This window comes from Haliotis rubra, unplaced genomic scaffold (genome assembly GCF_003918875.1).
Source record: "Haliotis rubra isolate DU_JTF1 unplaced genomic scaffold, ASM391887v1 Scf1454, whole genome shotgun sequence".
In the NCBI taxonomy this organism is placed as follows: domain Eukaryota; kingdom Metazoa; phylum Mollusca; class Gastropoda; order Lepetellida; family Haliotidae; genus Haliotis; species Haliotis rubra.
Window position 1 is genome coordinate 30,951 of NW_025765397.1, and position 22,083 is coordinate 53,033.

Sequence of the window (22,083 nt, forward strand, 5' to 3'; positions counted from 1 at the left end):
AGTTATGGCTTCTTGAAATAATGGTACCTAAATCGGTTCATCTGAAACTTCAGTTAGCCAGACTTGCGAACTATCATAGACTTTCAAGGGCTTTATTTGTACCAACATTTGTTTCAGGTTCTGTATGACTGACTGAGTGAGTTTGGTTTTACGCCGCTTTTAGCAATATTCCAGCAACATCACGGCGGGGGAACACCAGAAATGGGCTTCACACATTGTACCCATGTGGGGATTCGAACCCGGGTCTTCGGCCAGACGAGCCAACGCTTTAACCATCAGGCTACCCCACCGCCCCTGGTTCTGTATGAAATACTACTTGATATTTAGACGTGTAATATACAAATGACTTGCCTTTTGAGGGAAAAGGAGGAGGGCGCCTTGCACATTAAAGAAAACAATATAGAGAATTTGAACACGTCACCATATGGCTCCTTTCAGTATGGCGCCATGATGAGTCTACTTCTGAAGGTGAGAGGGAGGGATTACCTCCCTTGAAACCGAGATACAGGCCCGATCAGTCGCCTGGGCACCTGATTCAGTAATGAAAGTGCCAGAGTGCATAGATGTGTCAAATCACTATTAAACAAAAACAGAATATATTTCATCTTGTTTGCATCACAAAATGTATAATGGGTATATTTACATTGTCAACAGGCACATTACACGTAAATAGATACATATTCAGTATCAAGCGGATCAAGAATACAAAATGTTGAAATTTTATGTGATACCAAAGGCTGAAACAGGGATATGTTTCTCGGGAATCGATGCGTCTCTAAATCATGGCATCAGTTGTACGCATCAAGCATTCACTCTTGCTTCAAAAGGTATAAGAATCTATACGGAAACGTCGCATCATGGTATATAAAGTTGTCATCCATAAGGTATCATGCCTTTCTTATTATTCACCAAGTACTAAACTGCCAATCAAACAGAGCATCAACCATTGTTGACAATTTACATCACGGGACATATGAATCACAATCAATTATCATTAAAATGAATTCACTGACATGAACATGAACGTTTTGATTGGTTGGTTGGTTGTTGTTTAAGGCCGCACTCCAGTTCTATTATGGCGGTCTGTTATACTGGACTCTCGACCAGACCATCAGGTTTCTGACACCATCACATATCCGCACTCGATGCGAGACCACCGGGCCCTACCTACTGGTCCCGTTAATCGGCAATGAATGTCGTTCCTTCGTCCACATGTTTGGTTAATATTTTGAACAACTAATTTCTAATGTTTGGGTTATGTACAGTTTGTATTCGCTCTGACTGTACAAAAGTTACAGATGCATTATTTCCAGTCCAGTTCTCTGAACAATTTTCTGTCCGCACAAAATTAGCATTTTATATTAGGTCCATGTTAAACATGGATATGGAATTCCTTCTATCAACGTTCATGTCAGCGAAGTGAATACTCAGTTCAGAGGTACGTCTACCATTTCCAGAATCCTGTGAACTTCCTCGTGGCGGTTGTCCTCCAGATGACCTTGACACCGTATCTCGATCTGACCTTTCTGTGTCTGTCCCGGACTCTTTTCCTAGCCCACCACGTGTTCCAACATCCGTACTGCCCTGTCCGTAGCGTGTCATGTCACCACCAGCTCCGTAATGACCCGTGGACGTATTGAAGGGGTTAGTAGTCCCAGGGACAGATAACCGACTGTATGGAGGTGGAGGTTCTGTAGCTTGGGGAGGCATTGGTGTGGCACACCAAACTGAACCGCCCTTACTAAAGTCAGATGGGTTGGTGTTATGGGTCCATGCCTCTCCAGCTGAATATGGAGGACCGGCTTTGAACCTGATATTTGCTGTGTGTTGTCCTTCTGTTGAGGTTTCCTGGACATTGGTGTTAGATGCGCTGACCTTCGCCTTCTGATGCTTCCTTTAACAAAGAAATATTACTGAGTGAGTGAGTGTGTTTAGTTTTACGCGCACTCAGCAATATTCCAGCTATATGGCGGCGGTGTGTAAACAATCGAGTCTGGATCAGAGAATCCAGTGATCAACAGCATGAGCATCGATCTACACAATTGGGATACGATGACATGTGTCAACCAAGTCTGCGAGCCTGACCATCCGATCCTATTAGTCGCTTCTTACGACAAGCATGGGTTACTGAAGATCAATTCTAACCCGGATCTTCACGGATGAAACATTACTGACTGCTTGAGTTATGATATCATAGTATTCTGAAGTTACTCTTGTAAGTAACGAATGTTTACACATGCTTCACCCTAATATTTTGAAATTAAAATAAGAACGATTTAGCTAAATTGCTTTATTATATACTCATGTAAACTTAGGACAGTAATACAGGGGTGCAATACGGATGAAAATTCCGTATTGCACCTCAGATTCCGTGTTAAACCCCTGCCAGTTCTGTTTTATTAAGTAACAGATTAATGCAAGATAAGAAGGTATATAATATAGAACGCCATACTGGTGCATTTGGATGTTTCGTATTGAACGAGAAGATGTCAGGGGAGCAGAGAAACAACGAGTTCGAAGGAGCTCTTCGAACTCGTTTCTTTGCTCCCATGACATCTTCCCGTTCAATACAAAACATCCAAATGTACTAGTATGACGTTCTATATATGTTTATCTGCGATGCACACGTGGACCATTCTTTATCACTTCAGAACCGCACTCACCATTTCCTGTAGAAGTACGCAGCAACAACCACTGCTACGACTGCTACGACAGAGGCCACAACACCCGCAACTACAGCCAATGGGAAATCTGAATAACAAATGTGTAAGACAGATATGGTTTGAATAGTAATCAGTTGTATAATCAGAGTTTTATCTTAAAACCAATCTTACATCGAACTCCAAACAGTACAATGACGTTTTGTTTTCGTTTTATTTTTGGTTTGGTTTTGTTATTTTGTGTTTGTCTTTTTTTATTTGATTGTTTGTTGTTTAGCGCCTCGCTAGTAATATTCCAGCACTAACATGGTGGTCTGTAACAATGGAGCCTGGACCAGACAATCCAGTGATTGACATCATGATCATTGATCTATGCAGTTGGGATACGATGACATGTGTGAACCCTGACAGCGAACCAGACCACCCGATACCGTAAATAGCCACTTACGACAAGCATGGTTTGCTGAAGACCATTTCTAATCCGGATTTTCACAGGTATGAATTAACTAGTAAGAGGAATATTTTTGGAATGATCAAAAGTATTTCAGCAACTGTTACATAGTAATTGCATGTGGCATTGCCTGTGTGTGTGTTGTTTTCACACTGCACTCAATATAACGTCAGCCTGGTAATATTCAAATCCTGATCAGACAAACTAGTGGTGGATACTATGAACAACAACGCCAGTACGTCGACAAGCCATCAGCCTAGTCACCGAACCCCATCCAACGACCAGCAACTAATGTTCCCAGTGTTTGTCGGTATGTTGCTTTTGTTTTATTTGGTGTTAGACGACTTTAATTCTTGTGACATAAATTTACTTTGAAATGACTACTGTCCTCAAAAAATATTAAATCCAAGAGTTTCAAACAAATGACATATTTTGTAATATTAGAAGGAATGTATAGTCTTCACGTTACCTTGAGGAACATGCACATCAACTGAAAATATAAGTGCCACAAAAAGATGAGATCAACATCATAGAAAGTACACATAATGCATATATAAACGATTTTAATGGAACAAAACCTATGTTAAGTGAAGTTGATAAAAGGGAGTCGATAACTCGGGCAAAGGAATACTAGTCGTGAAATATGTCCCTCAACATGTCATGGTCTATACTCCACGGTCTTTCAAGACAATGTTGCTATAGTTACCGTCGCTTGGTTGAGTAGCCGCTATTTTTAACCAACCAATAAAGTCACAGCCTGGTTTCAGCCAGAGCGAAACCGACGGGTGCTAGGACCAAATAGGGCATACGTAACTCTGCACTATTGTGCATTTCTTTCTTTCTTTTTCTTTTCATTTTTGTAATTAATATTTTATTTCTGAGTCCCTGTTACATACAAAACCAGATACCCAGGGCAGTGCTTGGTTCATATCAGATATGAAACATGGGCAACATTAGAAGATACAAGCAAGATTATATAGGAGTATAAAGCAAAAATATTGTTATCTATCTATCTATATTTATCTGTTAGTGAGGTTCAGATTAAAGGTATGACATTATGGGCTAAGATATGTTTGAAATTTAACGCTGACACAGACACTCATTCACACTCAGCTTCACTCACATTCAGCACTAAACTATAACAAGTTGTACCAAAGCCACATCAGAACATACATTTAAGCAATCTAGAATTGCACTCATTAAATCAAGACCACCTGGCAGTAGATATCGACATATGTACATCAGCTAGTTCATGGTACAATCCACTAAGTACATAACTTCGCTTGTTGGCCTTTGCTATAAGCAATATTTCTTTCATTGATATGCCTGTTGGGATATAATGTTTAAAGTGTTTCATATCTAAAGTTGTTTTCACAACTTTTATACATTTATAGATAATGAATTTATCTGAAAGCAAAGGTCAAACTAAAGTAGGTCAAACACATCAGTATATATATTTCAGTATATATATATATCAGATCAAACAGAATAAGCTGAAGGTCAAATTTCAAATTATGGATTTGTGGGCGCTTATCATAAAGTAAAGGTACTGATTGTAATCAGTGTTATTGATTCAACTTTACATTGAAACAAAACCCAAGAATTACACTCAGTTAAGTTGATTTTATATAAACATGAGTTAGTTGATAGTTACTGAAACCATCTCAACTCGGCATCTAAAGTAGTCTTATATAAAAATATATTTTCCCACTTTCAGCAGAGAGAACACATTCCTCACACTTCAGATTACATTTTAGAAGAGTATCACATGCATTCAAGATAAAATATTAACACTTCTTAACTCCAACACCTTTCCTAACTGATAGCAGTTTCCTGACAACAGGATTATCATCCAGTTGGACAAAAGATGTGGGTTGACATATGTTCAACTCATCCTGGTATTTTCTTTATAGCCTGGGTTAACCCTCGATAAAGAAGGAAGTTGGTATTAAGTTGAAAAGTGCATTGGATTTGTTCAAGAGTTAGTTAGTTTCCTTCAGGATTTATCTCGTACTTGGCTGATACCTCTATCAAACCATTTAGAATAAAAGATAATCTCTTTACCAATGGTGATATCTTTGTTGTAAAGTCATCAAATGACCCAGGCGGTATATTCTTTGAGAACTTATCAAACGCAAAGACAGTATCCAACCCAAAAACATTATTGATTTTATAATGCTTTAGCTCGAAAAGTACTGCCTTTCCATTTTGATTCAGTTTTCTCATACAAGATAGCTTCAATTAACTAACATAGGACAAGACTTGAACCATACCAAGACCATTCTCTTTCATATGTTTACACGTATCTGGTTTCCCACTCCAATGAAATGTAATTAACATTTTATTCAACTCCTTCAGGAAATAACCAGGAGGGTTAGGTAGTGCTAGTAATAGTAAGTTTAATTTTGAAAGGAATAAAGCCTTGATAACAGCAATTCTACCGAGGAGAGTAGTGATTCTTTTCATTCATCTTTTATTATTAAATGAATTTTAAAAAATTATATCTGTTGAAAAAACAACTCCTAGTAACCATTCTGGATTCCACTCAATATTTGTCAACCTTGCTCTATTATTCTTCCTGGAACCTTTCAATATGACTTGAGATTTGTCATTATTGATTTTAAGCCTGCCATGTCAGCAGACATGTCTATTGTGTCAACTGTAGCTTCAAAAGATTCTCGAGAATCTCCTAATATAAACGCTATACCATCTGCATTTTGTGATAACAGGTATTCTTCCTCTCTTACTCTACGTGCTGTGATAATCACATTTTCCTGACAAATCCTGCATTGTCCATTTCTTGTGCCACAGCCTACTTATTGCTTCCCTTTTAGGCAATCGTAGGGATCGCACATTTCATGCGATTTACTTATATTTTTTTTATTTACTTCCTTGAGGCATGCACGCAAATCGTAGATACGCTTCATATTTCACAAGCCCAATGTATTCACGGGTGACTGATTTACGTGGTAAACACAATGAACCACTGAGTGTATTGCATCGTACCTGTACATTCCTCTATACTCAAGGAAGACCTCCCGGGTGTGGACTTGCCCTTGGGACATGCATGACAAGATGTCGCCGCCGTGATGTTGCTGTAGCGGCCAATGTCACATCGTTCACAGTAGCCATCGATATAGAAGGTTCCAGGACCACAAGGAACTAAATAACAAACGTTGAATTGTGTCTTGAGATCCCTTCGAATTTATTATATACTCAGTTCTTAAACATTTCATGAACGTGACAGGATATATGTAAATACTGTCAATACGGATTAAAAAAAACCCTTTACATTTCATTAATCAGATTTCCGTTTCAAATAATTCGGTTACCTGAGTAAGCGGCCAATAGTTTAAAATATCACATTTTATTAATCACATTTCCATTTAAAATATTTCTGAATAAATCAAATTCGGTTACCTGAGTAAGCGGCCAATAGTTTTAAATATCACATTTTATTAATCACATTTCCATTTAAAAGATTTCTGAATAAATCAAATTCGGTTATCTGAATAAGCGGCCAATAGTTTTAAATATCACATTTTATTAAGCACATTTCCATTTAAAAGATTTCTGAATATATCAAATTCGGTTCCCTGAGTAAACGGCCAATAGTTTTAAATATCACATTTTATTAAGCACATTTCCATTTAAGATATTTCTGAATAAATCAAATTTGGTCATCTGAATAAGCGACCAATAGTTTTAAATATCACATTTTATTAATCACATTTCCATTTAAGATATTACTGAATAAATCAAATTCGGTTATCTGAATAAGCGGCCAATAGTTTTAAATATCACATTTTATTAATCACATTTCCATTTAAAATATTTCTGAATAAATCCAATTCGGTTATCTGAGTACGCGGCCAATAGTTTTTAGTATCACATTTTATTAATCACATTTCCATTTAAAAGATTTCTGAATAAATCAAATTCGGTTATCTGAATTAGCGGCCAATAGTTTTAAATATCACATTTTATTAATCACATTTCCATTAAAAATATTTCTGAATAAATCAAATTCGGTTATCTGAATAAGCGGCTAATAGTTTTAAATATCACATTTTATTAATCACATTTCCATTTAAAATATTTCTGAATAAATCAAATTCGGTTATCTGAATAAGCGGCCAATAGTTTTTAATATCACATTTTATTAATCACATTTCCATTTAAAAGATTTCTGAATAAATTAAATTCGGTTATCTGAATAAGCGGCCAATAGTTTTAAATATCACATTTTATTAAGCACATTTCCATTTAAAAGATTTCTGAATAAATCAAATTCGGTTATCTGAGTAAACGGCCAATAGTTTTAAATATCACATTTTATTAAGCACATTTGCATTTAAAATATTTCTGAATAAATCAAATTCGGTTATCTGAATAAGCGCCCAATAGTTTTAAATATCACATTTTATTAAGCACATTTCCATTTAAAATATTTCTGAATAAATCAAATTCGGTTATCTGAGTAAGCGGCCAATAGTTTTTAATATCACATTTTATTAATCACATTTCCATTTAAAAGATTTCTGAATAAATCAAATTCGGTTATCTGAATAAGCGGCCAATAGTTTTAAATATCACATTTTATAAATCACATTTCCATTTAAAATATTTCTGAATAAATCAAATTCGGTTATCTGAATAAGCGGCCAATAGTTTTAAATATCACATTTTATTAAGCAAATTTCCATTTAAAATATTTCTGAATAAATCAAATTCGGTTATCTGAGTAAGCGGCCAATAGTTTTTAATATCACATTTCCATTTAAAAGATTTCTGAATAAATTAAATTCGGTTATCTGAATAAGCGGCCAATAGTTTTAAATATCACATTTTATTAAGCACATTTCCATTTAAAAGATTTCTGAATAAATCAAATTCGGTTATCTGAGTAAACGGCCAATAGTTTTAAATATCACATTTTATTAAGCACATTTCCATTTAAAAGATTTCTGAATAAATCAAATTCGGTTATCTGAATAAGCGGCCAATAGTTTTAAATATCACATTTTATTAATCACATTTCCATTTAAAATATTACTGAATTAATCAAATTAGGTTATCTGAATAAGCGGCCAATAGTCTAAAATACCCACAGTAAGAGGTACATAAATATTGCTTGCAGCATATAGATGCATTTTCAGAATATTGCATTTTCATTGTGTTCTCATTTATTCCACAGTAGATCAAAGATAGGGACCTGGCGGACATACTGAAAAGGCAATCTTAAGACGCAAGAAAGGATTTTAGCAGGAGTTATCTAGCCAAATCGGAGAAGAAAATGTTGTGTTCATGGACGCAAACAGTGAACAAAGAAATACTTAGCTGACCTTTCAGGTTGGAACAGCAAAGACGCGATGCAAACACAACCAAATTGCACTTACTGCAGTAGAATTCAACTCTGGTCCATCCAGCACGGCAGGTGGCGCTGCCGACAATAGTCGGGGATCCTGTCAGAAAATAGTTCATGCCATCCAGCTTCACTGTAAAGTTCCCGGCTGACGCGGAGAAGGTCAGTTGATTCACGGCCCTGTGAAGTCCCTCGACAGACGTTTGTAGGCCTTCTGTTGTGTACAGAGATCTCGACATGTTACAGTCAGCTATGGTTATAGCGAACACGCTTATATGGAACAGATTTTCTGTGTTCCGACCACTTACTGAACACTGTAGTTAAAATGCGAAAACGAACTAAAAATTAGAGGTCCCTTTGAGTTCGTTATAACCGTAGTCTACTGTACTATATATATACATGTACATTGTTTTACTCTGCATGTGGCGCCCCAGAAGACTGTTCATTATCCATCGTCCGATGGATATTGAACAGTCTTCTGGGGTGCCACAATTCACAGACATGCCCAGATTCAACGTGGTTACTTCACTATGTTTGTCAGCACCAGACTTGTCGTTATCAATGAAGTGGTTAACGTCTCAAATATTCGTCATTTCGGGCGTTCCTAACCCACCAGTGTGACACGCCACGCTATAACTGAAACTCTGCCCAAAGCAGTCCTACACCCAAATCACTCTCTTGGGTGACGTAACATTTAATCAAATTACGCACTTACTTTCAGACGGATGAGCACCAAGGGTTATGATGAATCCCATGAAAGTGATCTCCCTCTTCCGCCGTCGTTGGGCATCACAATCAGGTACACGTATGTCTTTGATATAACACGTGTTATCGTTGATGCAAGGCAACAAGTTGGTTTCTTCTCTGGCGCGCAGTAAAACCTTAGACTTCCGGTCAGCCTCGTTGCCATCTACGCACTCCAGGTCTTCATACTCCTCCTGGAATTCTACCTCTAATTCATCAGCATTCTCTATTGCTGAAAAAGAACACTAAACTGTCATAGATGTCTTCTTTGATTGGCATTCTAGAAGTTGGGTAGATGAAGAATGAGGACTATTTTTATGGATATACAACTTCTTTATAATTCTATATAGGCGACGTTTCGACATAGATTCTAATGCCGTTTTCGACATTAGAATCTATGTCGAAAGCCTATATAGAATAAAGAAGTTGTATATCCATTAAAATAGTCCACATTCTCCTTGTCATAGCTGTGTTTTCGCATGTTGGTTGGGTAGGAACTATTCAGAAATATACCAGCTTCATGACAATACAGAGTATTTTCTACTGTTTGGAATAACATTCCGTTTTACACCCGACGTTCCCTGGGTATGCCGGATGTTCTGAACTTGTGTAGGGGTGAAGACAATGGCTCATACGTTCTGATTAAAAAAAGATGATATTCTTCAGATATCCAAACATCTCCGCTTACAGTAATAACGAAAAAGAAAACAAGATGTGTGCCACTGTTGCACATTTTTTAAAGGCTGCGCAAACCCATCAAACTCAAAAACCCGTGAAGATCCGGGTTAGAATTGGTCTTCAAAAACCCAGGCTTGTTAGGCGACCAACGGGATCGGGATGTCAGGCTGGCTGACTTGGTTGACACATGTCATCGCATCACAATTGCGAAGATCGATGTTGGGAGGGCGAAAAAGCAGAGTGACAAGCAGCTAGCGGTCACGTGGGTAGTTGGCGCTCAGCCTGGGAGAGGCCCGACTGGGCTGAGCTATTTTTTACTGTTCATTAAGGAACAATAGGACAGAGGTTTCCACTTGGATTCGGAAAGAAAAGGGAGATAAGTTACAACGTATGAGTCAGGATAAGGAAAAATAAACAAACACTCACTCATGTCAGCCACCAAACCTACCGACACAGTTGGGGAATCGTCCATCTGGGTTGTCCTCAGTAACATAACTCCATTCGTATCCCGTCTCCTGCCCACACTTATAGACAGACAACGGAGGTCGGTCGAAGTCATAGCCGTCGTCACATTTCAGCTCACACAGTCTTGTACTGTTGACATCCCTGCATTCCAGATCACCGTGATCAGGGGCACTTACTTCTGCACAGACTGTAGATGACAAAACACTGACAGACTGAGTATGGTTTTACGCTATTTTCAGCAATATTCTAGCAATATCACGGCGGGTACACCATCAATGGGCTTCACAAATTGTACCAATGTGGGCAATCGAACCCGGGCCTTCGGCGTGACGAGCGAACGCTTTAACCACTAGGCTACCCCACCGCCCCGCGATGACAAAACAAAACGAGGGATAACGATAAACTGGTTAGGGACGTCTTTCAGAATCAGCAGATGACTCAGTGAAATAATCACATATTAGCTTTGGAATACGATAATAATATGGACACTGATTCCTTAGAAATTTGAAAGCATTTTGTGGTGATTTTATCTTTACGCACCATTTTATTTTATTGCTGACAATTTTCAGATCTTTGAGGAGGATAAATTGCCGAAAAGCAAGCCATCAGTTCTATGAGAGCCGACTGTAAATAATCGAGGCAAGGATATGAAGTGGATGATTATGGTACCTGGACATTCTCCTGTATTGCAGAGCCCGACCTCTGTTTCTGAACCCTCGCAGTCGTCTCCGCCATTTTGTGGTTGTGGGTTATCACAACGTCTGGCGCGAGTTCTCTCCCCTGGTCCACATGACGTGGTACACTCTGTCCAGTTTCCCCATCCGGTCCATTGTCCGTGAACTACAAAGTATTGTTTTGGGTATATGTTTCAACACAAAGGTACGCAACAAGTTATGATAACCATGCTAACATGATTATTATCAGAAGAAGCTCAGGTTGTGCATTTGTGTTGGTTTGGTTGAGCAAGGGAGATAACTCTTTGGATAAATTGTAATATAGAAAATAGCCATTCGTCCCCACTCGTCCCTTTCCATAACCTCAAGGAATATCGGCATGTCCCGGAATAAAATGAGTGGGGCACGCTTGAGAAAATAACTCATCTCTAAAGTTGTCTTTCCAGTATATTTGCTAGTTCGTTTGCAGGTTGGCATTGCACTTAGCAATATTCAGTAAAGAGACAATATGTTATCTATATAGTTTGGACCAAGTCAACCTGTCATTGGAGTCACCATTCCAAGTACATGTATTAGGAATGCGGTGACATTCAGTCTTACCGCAAACATTAGTTGCGAAGGTGGAATGCTAATTCCCACCTTCATGTAACGCCCCACAGAATTACCTAAATTAGCATCGCAGTACTGCCCTGTGTACTCAGGCGTACACCTGCACGTGTATTCCACCACACCGTCGACACACGTGCCCCCATTAGTGCACTCGTTCTCCACACAGTCATCTATATTGACGTCACAGTTGTCGCCTTGGTAACCAGTATGACAGGTACACGTGTAGCTATTCAGCTCATCGTTACAATCTCCATGGATACAAGGTGAGGATAGGCATTCATCTGTGTCTGAAATACAGAACCGTTAGTTCACTTTAAGGTCAATCTGACTCCATATTATTTAGTGTTCTATATCTCCATTGTTTTATAAGAAATATCATGGACACATTCGCCAAAATAGCTACGTAAGCGAAAAATAGCCATTCCAATCAATATTACACTATTTCCATTGAAAAATACAATCCTATAACCGATAGACAACTCCCTATGCTGCACATCGTCTTTAGTAGCCTACTACCTGAATGTGGTAGGTCTCGTCGTTTTTATGTTCTCATGCGGGATCATACGCTGCCAGTGAGATGGTGAGCGAGTTTAACACTGCTGTTGGAAAACACCAAATGCCGTTTACGTTTAAAGACGCTTTTGAAAAAGTATATGAAATGCTTTTTGACGTTAATGTGGTTGGAAGTGCAGCGTGCAGACAAGGGTCACAATGGAGTGAACCTCTGATTGGAATCCATTACATGAGAAACCAGGACACAACTCTACACAACGAATTGCAGCTCATGAGCTCACCGTCGCCCCGTGCCAAGCCTACCTGTGTTAACCTGTAGTAAGGATTGTTACCATAGTGGTTACAACATTGACTCCTGATGCCAGTGTTCGACAACTCTGATTATCTCACAGTTCTAAAACGAAGATAACTCATTTCAGAGGTATGTTCATTTTCTCTGCAAAGCATTAATCTGAAACCCATACCGTCACATTCACTGGGGATCTGTATAAACGATTCAGACTGGTTTGCGGATGTGAAGACGTCCCAGTTGATGACGTCTCCGACGTCTCCCAGGAAGCACGTGTGTGACGGTGGTGAAACGACACTCTGGGGGGACCGCCACATGTTCAGCTGGGAGACACCCCCTTCAAAACCAGCACCTGTTGACAAGACCACGATCTCAGGAGTCACCATTAAGTGTGATAGTGATCAACTGGCATATCTATGACAGTAATCAACTCACATATCTATGATAGTGATCAAGGTATATCTATGATAGTGATCAACTCACATATCTATGAAAGTGATCAACGTATATCTGTGACAGTAATCAACTCACATATCTATGATAGTGATCAATTTAGATATCTATGATAGTGATCAACTCACATATCTATGAAAGTAATCAACTTACATATCTATGAGAGTGATCAACTTACATATCTATGATAGTGATCAACTTAAATATCTATGATTGTGATCAATTTAGATATCTATGATAGTGATCAACTTACATATCTATGAAAGTGATCAACTTACATATCTATGAAAGTGATCAACGTATATCTGTGATAGTTATCAACTTACATATCTATGATAATGATCAACTTACATATCTATGATAGTGATCAATTTAGATATCTATGATAGTGATCAACTCACATATCTATGAAAGTGATCAACGTATATCTGTGATAGTGATCAACTTACATATCTATGATAGTGATCAACTTACATATCTATGATAGTGATCAACTTACATATCTATGATAGATATCAGCTTACATATATGTGGTACAATCAACTGACATAACTATGATAGTGATCAGCTTACATATCTGTGGTACAATCAACTGACACAACTATGCTAGTGATTAACTAACATATATATGGTAATCTATCTATCTCTGTTTGCATCCTGAGTTAAGCGTCTCACAGAAAGTATGCGTCAACATCATGGCCGACTGATTCCAGACATTTCAGATGTTGGTTATTTTCTTTCTTTATATATGAATATCTTTTATCTTTTAATGTAAAACATTAGGAACAAATGACGAAAAAAAGACTTACCACCCATGGAAACTAAAATGTTTTGAGCATCGTTAGCGTCAAAAGATACAGAATGTGAGAGACTGTGAACCCCATCCACACTGACGGAGAGTTGATGGTTGATGTAGCTAACATCTGTCTGATACCACTGGCTGGCGTCAAGGCCTGGCACATGCAGCACTGTCCTGTTCAACAAATAAGGTTCATACTTCATCCATATTAGGCAACGATACCCCGAAAATAACGGCGATCCTTCTGCGTGATTCACATAACTTGCACATATAGATTACGTGTCACCTGCGCTGTTTTAGAAACAGTAACTTTCGCTATTTTGAAAGTAAATTGGGATAGATACCCAACATTCTTCTTCTTTTTTTAATCATGTCCCTTTACGGTGTGTAGATTTAAAATAATATATATTTAAAACACAAAATTAAATATTTCTTCCATATAATTTTGGGGCGGTGGGGTAGCCTAATGGTTAAAGCGTTGGCTCGTCACGCCGAAGACCCGGGTTCGAATCCCCACATTGGTACAATGTGTGAAACCCATTTCTGGTGTCCCCCGCCGTGATGTTGCTGGAATATTGCTAAAAGCGGCGTAAAACCAAACTCAGTCAGTCAGTACATATAATTTGATATAATGTAAAATCGCCCTGATAATAAGTTTCCGAATTAACCAATCAAGAGAATGTAATTATGACCGTTTAATTACATGTACAAGTATACAGAGACACAAGTCCCGAGAGTGATCAGGTTAGGTGGGGTCTCTGGAAGAATTCAATCGCTCAACACAATTAAACATTTGCATTTGAAAACAGGACGAAGTTCATTTACTTTTCGAGACGTCGGGGTAGCCCGTAGGTTAAATGTTAGCACGCCTAAATCCTCGGTTCAGTTTCCCAGATTTCTCAACATAAGAGCTCCACTTTTTGTGTCCCCCAATCCTCAAATACAACATTCTTTCCTGCCAATTTTGTTTTGTCGTAACCACTTATTGAGAAACTTACCCGTTAACCTCTAGTTGCATTCCGTATGTAGTGCTGATGGAGACAGACAAGATACCCTTATCTCCATGTGTCAGAGAGATGACGTCCCCTGCTGACTGATACGTCAGCCAAAAGCGAAGTTCAAATCCGTTTTGAATTTCAAAATCTTCTGTGTCGACTCTGAGCTGAGCATTGGCGGTTTGAGAAGGAGACATAACCACGTCAAACGCTGTTAACATAAGGATGTCAAGTTACCAAAAGGAATTTTACACACGGCTTTAAAACACCTTATATATTTTCTGTGAAAGGGGTCCGACTGCAATTTAGGCAAATGGTTATGTGAAGCGATAAGATATTCGGCTTCACCTAATGGACACAGCTTTTATGAAATATATGCCTGATTCCTTCTGACCCCTCTCTTTTTGATATAAATATTCCAAACTTCTGCTTGCAAGGCAGGTTTCTCAAGACTTCACAGATTTGAGGGGGTGGGGGTGTGGGGTGTGGACGGCTAGCCCGGTCATGTATAATTCGTCATTTGATTCGCAGTTCTGTACAGCCAGAACTTCTGATTGTGGGTTCGTAATACAGTTTGCGGTCATCATGTGTCAATGTTTGTCAACGGACTCAACACCATATACCGTTGCTCTAAACGCTCATCCTGCCCAGTCCTCTTGCCGGTCAGGATAAACGTAAACATATATATCATTGCCAGTTACACTAAAACCAAATTGTGTGCCTCGAGTTTTAACATATAGCGATGTGCACAACCTACGTCGACAGGAGGTGACACTTTCTGAGCCTTGGGATACCGTGGTCATGCTACCCGAGCAGGCTGTGCATTCTGTAGAACCAAGGCGGTCAGTGTACTGGCCTGGACCACACGGTGAGCAAGGCTCAACACCATTTGCTGAGAAATGACCAAGTCCACACATTGCTGAAACACAAAAGCAATAATTAACATCCTTCTACTTTTTATTGATACTTCTATAAAGTTCATTGTATGTTAAGCGTCATTGTATGTCAGGTAAAACATTTTGTACAAAGTAAAACGAGAGAACAGTTGTCTCCTTTGTGAGTGCCAGAACATTCGATAGATGATTCAGTCATCCCAGCCATGACAGTTAGCTGTGCAGACATGCATTCCCTTGGACAGGTCAGAAACCTATGCATAATCATGGCTTAGAACCCTGGTTCGACCCTATGTATCTGGAGTTGACCAAAGTTGTCAAGTATAAGACCCACATCTCTTTGGGTTTTTCGTCCTTGATGCCATGTGTGAGCCAATCTTGGCCTCCCATATGTCGGGAATTTTGTTTAAAGTATCATGAAACAATACTTATATACTCTTTAACGGCTTTAATTTTATATTCGGAAGTCTAGAGAGGCTTACGAAGACATCGATCAACGGTTGTAGTCTTATTTTGTAAGGTTGTCATTCCGTCTGGACACTGGACACACCCACGACCTTCAGCCTCGGGTTGGTAGGTTCCAGTAGGACATTCCTCACAGCCGTTGTCGTCCTCGGAGTAGTATAGACCCTCACCGCAGCCAACTGCAATAAGACGAGAGAAACATATGATATGATATACAGATGCGTTAATGTCGCATTCATCGGTGTCAGACATCAAGCTCTGTAACTGACACGTACTAAAGAATAGGTACATGTAAATTGGGAGACACCATTGAGTATACCAAGACCTCAATCATACGGTATACATGAGATGATGCATTGGGATCAGGGTCCTTTTTAGAATGATTTATTGCCAAGTTCGCATTTTTGGGCATATACAGTTACCGGAAAGGCCGTGGGGTTTCGCACAGCGAGTCTAGGAAAGAAAAAGCCATACGTAATCCTCTGTAATATACTGGACAAAAATAGTTAGGGATATATGTAAAGTTTGAAATTATGAATAATGATCTATTTATTCGTTGACACACTGATAAAATATCAATCATAAAAATACCAATATCCTTTACTTATTTTGTCCAATATATGTTTACTGTAAATGCCAACTATATCATTAGCATGACTCACGATCAAATAGTGGCCATACTCGATGTTCAATGTCTCGCCAGGGTTACGAGTCAAAAAACATAGGTAAATGTTTTTGTATCAATAAAATAAACAATAAACCCTTGTTGATGGGTTATTCCTGAAGACCCGATCATTCCAAGTTTGCTACCTTTAAGTTAAAGATATGTTATGTATTATCATGTACCTACCGCAGCTATATGTATTATACGATGGGAAGGTTTGAGGAGGGCACTCCAGGTCAACCGTTGGCCTTCCTATAGCCATCACAGCTCGGACTTCCTGACTGAGCTGAGGAAACAGTTTAGAGTTGTCGCCCTTTATGTCATCAGTAATGTGACTGTACAGATTCAGAAGAGTCGTCTCTGCCTCCTTAAAGGTCTCTCTGGACGCGTCGCCATTGAGGGCCAGAAGGATGTCAACTTGCACTGTCACACGAGTTTCTCGCTTTCGCTTCCCATGATCAGAAGAGCCGCAGGACACCTTTCATTGAGGTCAAAAGGTCAACCGTGAACGTAATATAAGAAATTAAAATATCAAACAAAAACAAGAAACAAATGAGATATCAGGATATCTGAGACGATGACACGCTATCGAACAAGTCTCCGAACCTGACCACCTGATCCACGAAGTCGCCTAATACCACAACCACTGGTTGCAATGTAACATTCCTGAAAACAAACCCGGCGCTTTCTTACCCGGAGCCTAAGTGTGGGTCGGGAATTCGGAGACGAACTGGCGTGACCCCCCTTTTATCCATATTTCAGTCATATCACGGCATGACAGATTGTAGAAGGCGTTAGCCATCTTCATGAGCTCAATGAGTTAAAGTGACACAATGTTATAATTGACTGACTGTAATACATGTATAAAAGGGTGACGTTCAGCACTATACAGTTGTACATATGTAAATAAATCTATAAAATATTGACACAACTCGAATTTCCGCGCGTTTCAACTTTACCTTCAGAGATTTGGGGGATTTCTTAATGTATATATTCATATATATGAGATTACTGTACGAAATTGAGACGTTGCTTACCTTGACATTGGCAGTCGTCCTCCCTGTCTGTCCGATAGTTTTTAGGAAAGGACTCAGATTGAAAGCCTTCTGGAAGTTTGTTTTTATTTGCTCCTGGGCATCTTCCTTCGTGCATTGACCATCGTAATAGAAATGTACTGGCATTATTGCGTCCGTTGGTCTTCTAGATTCTGTGAGCAGATGTTCACGAAGACATCAACAATTTAGTCTTGCAATTTCACGCGAAATTTGGTCAGTTTATATTTTATCGAATCACGGATAACTCCAATAATAAACGTTTGTCTATTTGAAAAGTTCTTTTAGCTATTTTATTTCCTAAAATGTTATTTTTTCTGAAACAATTAAAATATCCATTTGCAAATAAAACTGTTTGTATCAAAATATTCTCTCCTAAAAAGGAATCGCATCATAAAAATAGCAATTTCATGTAGCAAAGAAGTAAAACGTGATTCATTTTACAAAAAGTTTTGCTCTGTTTATGAGTCCTATGGTGTTTATGTTTTGCAACATCACGACAAAACGCACCATCCGTAAAAATACCCGTTTTTAACAGCATGATTTTCAATTTCGGCGTGTAGTGTCATAGAATACACAATTCACATGTAATGCACGTGAAAGTTGACGATCAGATAGTCTCAAAGGTGGGTATAAAAGGTTGATCGCGGTCTGTCGATTATTCACTGTATTTGGAATATGCAAAATGCCACGTCTAAGTGAAGCCAACCGTCATATCGCCATTGGTTTGCTTGAAGCTGGCCAGTCTCAACGTGCAGTTGCCCGACGCATGAATGTTCACCAAAGCACCATTTCACGGCTCTGGGAGAGATATCGCCGGCAGAATGCGGTAGCAGATGCCCACCTCGAGCGACCACTGCGGCGCAGGATCGCTACATCCGGGTACATCACCTGCGTCATCGAACAGCTACGGCGACCAGTTCCGCTGGACAAATACCCGGATTGAGGAGGCTTTCTGCACAGACCATCAGGAACAGGTTGAGAGAGGCTGGTTTACGTGCCAGAAGACCTTATTTTGGCCCTGTGCTTCGACAACAACATCGTCGACATCGAGTTCAATGGTGCACCAACGTTCAGGCTTGGAACCTACCGAATTAGCGTAGAATCTGGTTCAATGATGTATCACCCGCGATGGAAGAATGCGGATGTACAGACGTCGACGTGAACGTTTCGCATTCCCCAGGTGGACAGATTCCGCCGGGGAAGTGTTATGATGTGGGGAGCGATCACCGGCCGTAGGAGAAGTGATTTGGTGATGACCCAGGGCAACCTGACAGCTCAACGGTACTGTGACGAAATCGAACGCCCACACCTCTTTCCAATCATTCATCGCCAGAAGAAGTTGTTTCAACAGGACAATGCCAGGCCCCACACAGAACGTCACACTAGACACTTCCTCCAGAACTACAACATCAATGTGCTCCCCTGGCCCTCAAGATCACCGGACTTAAACCCGATCGAACGTCTGTGGGATGCCCTGGACAGACGGGTTCGACGCCGTTACCCTCAGCCCCAGACACTTCAGCAACTCGCACAGGCACTACAGGCAGAGTGGGCTGCGATTGGATAACACGAGACTGAGATTTATTCGTTCGATGCCGAGGCAATGCCGTGCAGTTCTAGATGCTCACGTTGGTCACACGAGGTATTGACTTCAGCGCCACCACACGTCTCCATGTGATACTCAAACTGACTTTCCTCGAGTTGGTGCCAAAGACGGATAAGTCTGCATTCCCAGTGTGCAATTTCGCTATATTTTTAATTGACTCATAAAGCCTACAAGATGTTTCAAAATAAACATATAAATGCAGTTGAAATTCCTATATGCGTTTCATTTTTTGGAGAGTATATTATGAAGATATATGTATGCTGCAATGGAGACATATGTATTACATAAATGAAATATTGATGGCAAACTTACTTGTACAAGCTGGTAGTGGGTCATCAATAGTACGCTTATTAATCTTCCAGTCCCCCGACTTCGCACATACCATTAGGTTCCCGTAGAATGCTGTTGACCTTGTCAGGTCGGTTCCACGCGAGCACTGCATCTGACAGAAATGGCCATCTTCCCATAGGTCACATGCCAAAGCTCCGTTGTGAGGTGGCGTTAAGTCTCGACACGTGTTAAACACTGCAAACAATTTATTATTCCAACATCTCGTTTGTCACAAAGTGACAATGATGAATAGCAAAATAACTCAATATCAGGAACAGTTCATTAATATCAATAATGTTCGCGACAATTTGAGTGAGTCAGTGAGTTTAGTTTTACGCCGCGCTCAGCAATATTCCAGCTATATGGTGGCGGCCTGCAAATAATCGAGTCTGGACCAGACAATCCAGTGATCAACAGCATGAGCATCGATCTGCGCAGTTGGGAACCAATGACATGTGTCAACCAAGTCAGCAAGCCTAACCACGCGATCCCGTTAGTCGCCTCTTACGACAAGCATAGGTTACTGAAGGCCAATTCTAACCCGGATCTTCACGGGTCTCGCGACAATGAATACCCTGTACCAAACAACATCTGCTGTTTGATATTACGATATTGTTGTGTACAGGGTAGTCAACGACGTGTAGGGGCGGTGAGGTAGCCCTGTAGTTAAAGACATGATTCAAATTTAGAATTGTAACGATTCCCGTGGAAAAGAATACAATGCCCGTGGCAGAAATTCACACAGACAGTTTTATTTCCATATATGAGGCCATAATCCACATTACAGTACATTTCCACGTTTTATTTGATGCTGGTAAATCAGTAGCAATCATAAAATATTGCCAGAGCGTTTGTAAAATATAAAACATTTCTGCAAAATGTATAGGCATTATATATCAAATGATGATGACATCATCCATAAACCTGATGCTAAAGGTAGCCATCAAACGACAACCCAAAGCTGGACGACTTTAAGGAACATGTGACCTCATTTTTGTCATAATGGAAAACCAAAACACAAGTACATACTTGTATAGAAAGTCCAGCAATGTTAATAACAATATAACGCATGCCAGTTTGGGGATGATAAATCTCTCAATACGTTCGATGGCTATCTCCAAAATACAGACGTTTACTTACCACTGCATGAGGGTTGTGAGGACATGTCCCAGTACGGGTAGGATACTCCACTGACAGAGTTGGCTACTTCACACGTAGTCTCCTTTGCACCTTCTAAGATGTAGTTACTGGTGCAGCTGAAGTTGCAGGTAGACCCGTGCCGGTAGCCGTCGGGACAGTCCACCCTCATGTAGGGAGCGGGTACTGGGCGAAACATTTCAGTTCTGAAAATACGGACATTCTTTTGAATTTTGTACGTGTGTAATGAAATAACTACAAAAATTACTGACAAACAACGATTTGCTTACAAACATTAATGGTCACAAGGTCTGTTTTCAGAGTTACAATCTCGTCAGCAAGGACAGAAACTCTTTCAGTAAATATCAAAACTGGTTTTATTGATGAACTTAAGCTCTTATCCATGACAAAAGCTCATGGCATAAATACATGCACCCCATATCCCAGTCACATAAGTTTCCAAGTTCTAGATAGACCTTTAAACTGATCATGGCCCTCGTTCTGGCTCTACCTTTGACCACGACCTTGAACTTGCATTCCCTGGCCTCGTTTCTGGCGCTGTCCTTTGCTGTGTAAATGATTTCATACACCCCCACCGGATGGTAGTCTGTGTTAGATATACCAGAGGTCTGTATAGGCGTGATGGACTCCTGACTGTTGTCTGTGGCGGTTGGAACATCCCAGTCAACTAAAGCCAGAGATGAGCTCCTTTCTGTGTAATAAGTCTCAACGCTAGGGCAGCTGGTGAACTTTGGAGGTTCTGAATCTGAAGCATGCGCACAAATTCCCTTGTGGTGACTCGTGGTTACAATCATTCTCTTCCCACAGAGGTTACTTGTCATATCTTCCTACGAACCTCTGTTCTAATAGGGCCATATTTCCCGGCTCTCGTAAAATCCCCTAGCGGCAAAAAGTCGCAACACGAATTATCTCCCTTCTTTTTATCCAATCAGAACAGGTGTTACGTCGACTTAGATCCAGCTTGACTAATACAAACAAATGTGGGGCCACAAATGTCCCCCATCAGCAGGGAATAGTGTTGATGTGACCCACAAGACATTTAATGGCTAGCTGGTCCGTTGTCAACGAGGGCGATGGAGATGCCATTGATCCGCCATTACATGACTGAGTTCTGTCTTGAAGAAACGTTTGCAGGGGAAGAGGTTCTAGTTTTCCCGAAATTAACAAGGCCTTGCGAATGATCACTTTTGAAACAACGTCGCTGATTGCATAACTAA

General features: G+C 39.8%; 1 protein-coding gene across 1 annotated transcript; it reads right to left on the reverse strand.

Annotated features, from left to right (window-relative positions):
* Positions 1-604: 604 nt before the first annotated feature.
* On the reverse strand, positions 605-21,483 carry LOC124269546. Its single transcript, XM_046704577.1, has 19 exons — positions 21,357-21,483; positions 20,849-21,051; positions 19,691-19,903; positions 17,755-17,924; positions 16,904-17,195; positions 16,071-16,232; positions 15,453-15,614; positions 14,699-14,906; positions 13,711-13,874; positions 12,624-12,800; positions 11,703-11,933; positions 11,033-11,203; positions 10,347-10,550; positions 9,192-9,452; positions 8,511-8,690; positions 6,118-6,273; positions 3,581-3,601; positions 2,664-2,751; positions 605-1,894 (listed from the first exon to the last, which is right to left on the reverse strand). The coding sequence occupies exons 1-19, from the start codon at positions 21,380-21,382 to the stop codon at positions 1,357-1,359; spliced, it is 3,627 nt and encodes a 1,208-aa protein (XP_046560533.1). The 5' UTR covers positions 21,383-21,483; the 3' UTR covers positions 605-1,356.
* Between the last annotated feature and the right edge of the window lie 600 nt (positions 21,484-22,083).

What these genes read in the sequence shown, in the direction of transcription:
- LOC124269546 (XM_046704577.1), bottom strand. Translation starts at nt 21,382, where the DNA reads ATGCAAGTTCAAGGTCGTGGTCAAAG. An exon ending in GTTCAAGGTCGTGGTCAAAG is followed by an intron (nt 21,052 to 21,356) that starts GTAGAGCCAGAA and finishes CCGTATTTTCAG; the next exon opens with AACTGAAATGTTTCGCCCAG. An exon ending in AAGTGTCACCTCCTGTCGAC is followed by an intron (nt 14,907 to 15,452) that starts GTAGGTTGTGCA and finishes TTATGTTAACAG; the next exon opens with CGTTTGACGTGGTTATGTCT.